At 43.2% G+C, this 7,469-nt stretch overlaps 1 protein-coding gene across 1 annotated transcript; it reads right to left on the bottom strand.

The window, feature by feature from the left end:
- Nucleotides 1-113: 113 nt before the first annotated feature.
- LOC125481308 (small nuclear ribonucleoprotein-associated protein B-like) lies at nucleotides 114-5,342 on the bottom strand (the record flags this gene model as incomplete). The annotated part of the gene is made up of 3 exons (XM_048592680.1): nucleotides 5,230-5,342; nucleotides 766-917; nucleotides 114-248 (listed from the first exon to the last, which is right to left on the bottom strand). Coding segments are annotated over exons 1-3 (341 nt in total), but the record flags the coding sequence as incomplete, so codon positions are not given.
- Between the last annotated feature and the right edge of the window lie 2,127 nt (nucleotides 5,343-7,469).

Here is a 7,469-nt window from a genome sequence, read left to right as displayed (position 1 = left end):
CAGTACGTTTGGAGAGTAAGCATTTAACATATTTGTCTTTACGCCTCCTGTAGCAAAGTGCATTTCCCTCGCAATAAGTTTACGTAGACTAGGTGGGGGAGGGATGTAATGACAATATGTGTGAACTGTTACTTACATCTCTGACTGGAGGCCCTTCCACAGTCATCGTCACAAGTGATTCCCCTCGAAGCAACACAAGGCCAAGGGCCCGTTTTTCTTCTCTTTCACCTTGCTTGGAGTTTTTCGACCTACACCAATCAGGTCAGCAAAAAAAAAAAAAAAAAACCTTAAGCAGTACTTCAGAAAATATTGCAAAAGCATTCAAGGAAATACTTTTGGATAAAATAAGCAGCCAAATCTCATAAGGAGATACTAGGCTGGATAGTGAAAGCTTGATCAAAGATACAGCTTAAGGAGCATCTGGTGGAGGTAGAAAGGAAATATCAGAGCCTAGAGCTCAGGCAGATGAGGCCACATCCAATGATTGTTCAATAACAAAAATCAGTGATGCACAAGTAAGCTAAAATGGGAGGAGCAGATAGCCTAAGGTGGTAACTCCAAAGGGGGTTGATGAGGTAGACAGGCAAGACAGTGGAAGGATTTGCAAACAGAAAGAAAGACAGACAGACAGAAAGACAGAACCCTTTTCAGGCAGGAATGAATGTAACCCAATGGGAACCTGGTGTGACTTGGGATAAGAGATCAAAGCCGAATCAGATCATTTATGCACAGCAGAAAGGTACACCAGCAAACATACATACATACTTTAACCTTCTGAATTCATCACAGTCACAGAGAATGAGGTTCATGTGTCGGTCAAAAGCTTTGAGAAAGCCAATGAAAACACGGCCATCTTGGAGCACACATCGCATCCTGTAATCCACATACTGTACCATTTTAGCACTCCTTCCAATCGGCTGCAAAGAGAAAAATTATTTGCTGATCAAATTCATGCTGAACTACTGTCAGGATGGCCTTTCTCAGTCTTAAACCATAACTGGTAAGATGCACACGCTATGCTTTTACTCAACAGGAAACTATTTTAGGATTATGAAATTATCAGTTATATGAAACTGAAACAAGAAAAATACACATCACAGTAGAGGGAAAGAGCAGGGAGTGATATTAATGACAGAAAATGCTACAAATTCTCAGCAGGTATGTGCGGTGTGCAACAGTTAATGGTCTGAATTTTTTCAAAACCTGGTGAATTGTTATTTTCAGAGAGTTTCATAGAGGGTTTCTCTCTGTGAGCTCTAGCAAGTTATGTCACATAATTCTCCCCTGTTCACCTTAAGTGCACCATGCTCTTACAGCACTTTCACATGCTCACTACTGCCAGGACCCTCCCGGCATCATATTTAAAGTCCAGCTGTGAGCCCCGTCAAAAGTTACCAGCCAGGAGCTGCCCTTCCCAGTTGAATAAGTGGGAAGGAAATGAAAAAGGTAAGATTCAGAGGGCACACAGAAGCCTGCGTGAAATAAATTGGGTATAACTTGTTGTGCCTGGTGCTGCACTCCTCTGTCATTGAGAAGGTGATAGTCCTCCTTTTCAAGATTGGCTTCCTCCCCAAAAATATCTCTGCTGCTCTTCCAGCTCTTCACCGTCCAACACATCCCCTCTTCGCCTTCTCCAGTGGTGCAGAGCACAGCATGCAAAAGATACTGCGGCGCACTCTGTGTGGAACATACAGCAAGGACATTCCAGACTGATCAAAGCACGGACCCTCATTTTCAGTTGGCAGACCATCTGTTCCATGATGATCCTGGTGGAAGAATGGATTGCATCGCATCTACTCTTGGCCTCAGTTAGGAGTTGCAGAACTGAATCATTAGTCATGCCTGCAGAGGGTAGCCCTTGTCTCTCAGCAGCCATCCCTGTACAGCATGCAGCCACTGAAAGGAAGCAGGATAGACAAACAGGAGGCTGGAAGAACACAGCAGGCCAGGCAGCATCTGGAGAAAAGCAACAGTCAACGTTTTGGGTATTACCCTTCTTCAGGTCTGGATGTGGGGGTAGAGGAGCTGCAAAGAGGCCAGGGAGGGGTCGAGGTGGAATGGTGATGATAGGTGGACACTGGTGGTAGATACAACCTGGTTGGTCAACGGGAGGGATGAATCCAGTTGGTGGCTGGAAGAGAGGGTCAGAAGGTGGAATGGAAGCGGAGGTGGGGGGGGGGTCAGGTGGGAAGGTTATTTGAAATTGGAGAACTCAACGTTGAGTCCTCCGGGCTATAGTGTGCCCAGGTGGAAGATGAGCTGCTGTTCTTCAAATTTGCGTTCCGAGTCGCTGCGACATTGGAGGAGGCGGAGCATGGATATGTCAAACAGAGTTGAATTGGACGGTGACCAGGAGGTTAGGTTGGCCATTACAGGCCAGGTAGAGAAGCTCGGCGAAACTGTCACCCAGTCTACATTTGGTCTCACCGACATAGAAGACCACACCGGGAGCACCGGAAGCAATAGACTAGGTTGGAGGAGATGCAGGTGAAGCTCTGTCTCACTTGGAAGAGCTAGTTAGGGCTCTAAATGGAGGTGAAGGAGGTGGTGTTCGGGCAGGCGTTGCATCTTTTACAATTACAGGGAACGGTACCTGAAAGTTAGCACAGAAATGGGCATTGTGGTAAACTCTAAGGTACCAATCCAGGGAGGTTGGCATTGGGCAAACATCAGCCTCACTCCATCATCATGGTAAATCTCAGAATCCTCAGTTCGGCTTTCTGCCTTTCCAAGTTGGTCAGGGGGTCAGCCAGGTCAATCCTGGTTGTGTGCTCATTGAAAGTCAAGGAGGATTATCAGGCTGATGGGCACCGTGGAAATTTCCAAGGTACCTGGCGCAGAACTCGAAGATATGATACTGATGACCAAAGATGATGTAAACATTGATGGAATGGAACTCTTCTGTTGGTAAAGTCAACTATGTTATGTTACGTTATGGCGCTTTCAACCTGTGTATAGTGTGCGCACCTGGGGGAAGCCAGCTTTGTTGGCAAAGCCTACTATTCCAGGCTACAGCATTGACTTCGACATGAGAAATGGGATGAAGTGGTGCAAAATTGTATAAACAGCATTAGTAATAGCCTTGACACATTTGTGGGTTGAGGATTGAGAGATCCCACAAAGGTCCCCAGTGGATGTTCGGAAGCAACCAGTTACATAGAGATTTAGCACGGTTATCAGCTTGACAGCCAATGAGATAGGATGGCCACCTACCCCTTTAGTTTGCAAGCACCTTTACATTTTAGTGCTCCTTGACTGTGCTCCAGCAAATGACACAGTTCTTTAAAGATGTCCCAGGGCACCTTCATTCTGTGGGAATGTTGGGAAAAGTTGGCAAAGATGGAGGACTGGAGAAGCCACCAAAGAGCTGCAGCTACCCGGCATCCGCTCAAACGTTCATGTTGGGATTTGTCGCTAACTAACTTTTCTCCACTGCCTGAGAAAACAGTGACTTGTGTATTAACAAGACAAGACTAGGCAATAATGATGTTATTGCCTGCAATTAAGACCCTCATCTCTCACAAACTAGCTTCTCATCTAGCCAAAGCTTTGGGTGGAAAATCAGACTTTTCAGTCCCTTGATGTCAAGAGTTTAATTTTTCCAATCTTGACATTTAAGGGTTGTGACCTTTCATAGCAGGGGAGTGGCATTAATTGGTTGGCTTTTCAAATAGGTCCAGTGTCTGAATAATCCACCATACTTGTACAAATTGAAGTTAGAACAAAAAAATTCCTACTGTGGAAAAGGCTATTCGGTCCATTGACTTCACACCGACCTTCTTAAGAGCATCTCACCTAGACTCACAGCCCTATCCTACCCTTGTATTTGCCATGGTCAATCCACCTAACCCGCACATCTTTGTACTGTGGGAGGAAACCAGAGCACCTAAAGGAAACCCACAGACACATGGGGAAAATGTGCAAAATCCACACAGACGGTTGCCAAAGGCTGAAATTGAAACCAAGTCCCTGGCACTTTGAGGCGTCAGTACTAACCACTGAGCTGCCCAAATTTAGTGGCTGACCAGCAATACTTGTGAAACCACATTGTTAGATGCAATTAGAGGTGGAGCCAAAACAAAACTGGAAGCCTTTCAGCTGTTTATACCAGCTGAAATATTTTGGTTGGTACAGCACTACATTAAAAGTCTTGAAGGCCCTTGTGATGCAGAGGTAGCGTCCCCACGTCTGAGCCAGGAGATTCAGGTTCAGGTCCCACCTGCTCCAGGGATATGTCAATGTCCCTAAACAGGTTGATTAGGATAGACTAAAGGATCCTGGTTCAATCCCAGGTTTTGGCAGCACCTTTACTGTGCTCTTGTAACACAGTGGTAGTGACCTTACCTCTGAGCCAGAACATTTAGATTCAAGTCCTACCTCCTCGAGTATTGTGTAATAATATCTCTGAACAGGTTGTCTAAACTCTGTCTCCAGCTATCTGCAAATAAAGTCAATGGGACTTCCTCAGAAGTTTAGGCTGGACCACTTTAAAACGAAAAGGTGTAACGTGGATCTTAGTATCGAACTCTGCTCCGTATAGTTCTGACTTCTGCATCATTTTTTAAATTGGTTTCGCAAGCAATTGTGCGAGGATTTGGAGTTACATTTGATTAAACTGGCAATCCGAAACTGTGCGTGGAGGCACCTCTAACATTGAAATCAAAGTGCAGTCAGATACGCAGTCTATTGGAAAACAAACAGACAAGTCAATTTATACACTTAAGTGCCTCAGTAGGCCGGATCCCTCGTTGCCAAAGTTTTAAACCACAGAAATCAACGGGTCAATCCACATCGGGAAAGGAGGCAACTGAATTCTCAAATTCTTGCAACGTACAGTACTTAAGTGGATACTGTTTGACCTGTCGTACCTTTTCCCAACTCTAGTTCTAGATCCTGCAGTTCTTTTTAGTGTTTGCTAGATTACTTAGAGTCAAACTTTGCTCATTAGAAAGCATAGATCCAATAAGTGAAGTTATTGGTGAACAAATTTCCAATGCAGTGCAGCTTCCGGGCCCTATATAATCCAATCCTGCACACTTATGTCCCATTCCATGTGACTTGTCCCTGTTTAGTAATCTTTCTCCAATTTCCCCACTTACAATCGACTCGGCGCTTCCTGGACTTCGACACTTTCAAATTTCCCATTGCAGTTAGATCAAAAGTTAACACGCTCATTGTTCGAATGTAATAGATTCTGTTCTGAGCAAAACACAGAAACTCTTCTCTCACCATTCTGATCCAGCTACTGCCTTTCCAGTTCCTCTTGGTTGGCGAGAAACACATTAAAATTGAGCCAATCGGGGGAGACTTTGAATTTGTCAAGTACCAATCATGAGATTAAATCCAAGCGTGTTCCAAGTATAATTTAGCAAAATCCTGCAATACTTGTGTAGTCGGTGTTAGGAACAAACACCATTTTCAGCTGGTTATGCTTATCGTTCTTAATGATAAATATCCCCTCACGTTCCTCATATGTCAATGGGTCTTTATTTTTGCAACTATGTCACGTAAAATCTCCGGCTCTTCTGGCAGGACTGATGAGAACTCATGTGAGGTATTTTCCCAGACGTAGTACCCTGTGCTATTTGTCACTTCTACTAGAATGTGGTCCTAGGTGAGGGTTGTCTGATGTAGTTCACTGTCACCAATCCTCTTTTGTCTTTGCTCTGTCTTACCCTAATCTAGTAATAAGTGGTAGAGGATGTACTATGTGAAGTATCTTCAAAAGAAGTACTGTTCTTAGATGACAAGGAAGCTTATTATAGCAATAAGTACAAGTACAGGCATAATTATGGGCACCTTAGGGGACTAGTACATTTCTGTCTGAAAGCTAAAGTTGACCACTGTCTCCACCCTGTGTATGTGACATCAGTAGAATGAATGAAACTGATGTAACTTGAACATTAATTTCTTCAGACCCATTAGCTTATTCAACACCAATGTCCCAAATGAGTAGTGAATCACAATCCTTTCTATAATTGGAAGCCTAAAGTTAAGTAAAAGTCTATTGAATACAGATTTGTCATGTTAAATTTATATCCTGTAACCCTTTTAAAAGCAGCCAGAATCCTATTCACAATGACCATGTTCTTTTAAAATGTATTTTACAATGTGACTGCCTCTGGTACTTGTCAAGTTCGAAGTTCCCAAAGCCCAGTCCAATGTAGTTTGTATCATGGGTAGTGGAGAGAGCTGGAGTAGCTTCAAGCACTTGCATCTGTATCACAGTGGTGAGTGGAGGATTTTTAAAATCAGTGTTCTCAGCAATAGTTCTGTTGGGACATCTTATCTCCCCCTCTGCGATGCAACCAGCTAGTTATGCATTCTGATACTTGTTACCCAACCCAGCTTCAGCTGGTTTTACTCTATTACATCAGACATCTTTATTGAAGGTTTTTTGGAAGTCTATAAAGATGACATCTGATGCATTACTCTTGCATAGTATTTTTGTTATTCCATCAAAGAATTCATGGGGTTGGTCAAGTAATAATCTTCCTCTCAAAATACATGCTGAGCATTCATTATTATATATTTTGTTTCTAGATGTTTGTTCTACTTTCTCCTTCAGTGAGGATTCCATTATTTTTCCTACCACCAATGTCATACTGATGGATCTATTATTTTAAAAGTGTACTCTATCATCCTTCTTACTTATGAATGATCTATCTGCCAGCTCTCTGATCTTGCACGTCTTCCAAAGCTTGAGTCAAAAATAGTCCTTTTCAACTGGTAATTACCTCAACTGCTAAGAAAAGCAAGAGAGAGAAAGAAACCAATACATCATTGACTTGGTCTAACACCCATTGTAATAAAGTTATTGAAATATATTAAGGACCAAGTGCCTATACATTTTGAGATGATTAAAGTGGTTTGATTTTGACTCATGAGCTGAGGGTTAGTCAGTTTGGTTGACAGGACAACCAGTTTCCAATACAGATGTTGCCAATAGCATGGGTTCAATTCTGCACCAGCTGAGATTATCATTTAGGACTATCCTTCTCAACCTCTCTCCTTGCCTGAGGCATGATGACTCTTGGGTTAAACTCACCATGAACAGTCTCTCTCATGAGAGAACAGCCCTATCATCCAGTAGGACTATGGCATCTTTTACCGTTGTAAGGCATGTTCTGCCTCACAATGTGCTGTCAATCAAGAACAGAAGAATTATTTACAAGTTCTCAGCTAACTATGCAGGTTGGAACTGGAAACAAATTACAGAGACAGAGACACAGGTACAGAGAGAATATCGAAGGGCATGCTGTTCTCCCAGCAGAAGCTGCCTGTTCTCTGCAGTTAATAAAACCCTCAGTTTAAACTTTTGGAACACCAGTCACCTTTCCTGTAGCAGTTGCTGTGAGCTGTGACCTTAGAGTTGATAAATCTGAGGCATTTTCCGAGTGAATCAGTCACCCTGTACTTCCAGTCGGAGTAGGAACCAATGAAAGTTTCCACAGAGAGGCAACTGAACA

Source organism: Rhincodon typus, unplaced genomic scaffold, assembly GCF_021869965.1.
Source record: "Rhincodon typus isolate 14 unplaced genomic scaffold, sRhiTyp1.1 hic_rhity00001660, whole genome shotgun sequence".
In the NCBI taxonomy this organism is placed as follows: Eukaryota; Metazoa; Chordata; class Chondrichthyes; order Orectolobiformes; family Rhincodontidae; genus Rhincodon; species Rhincodon typus.
This window is presented reverse-complemented; position numbering and strand designations above follow the sequence as displayed.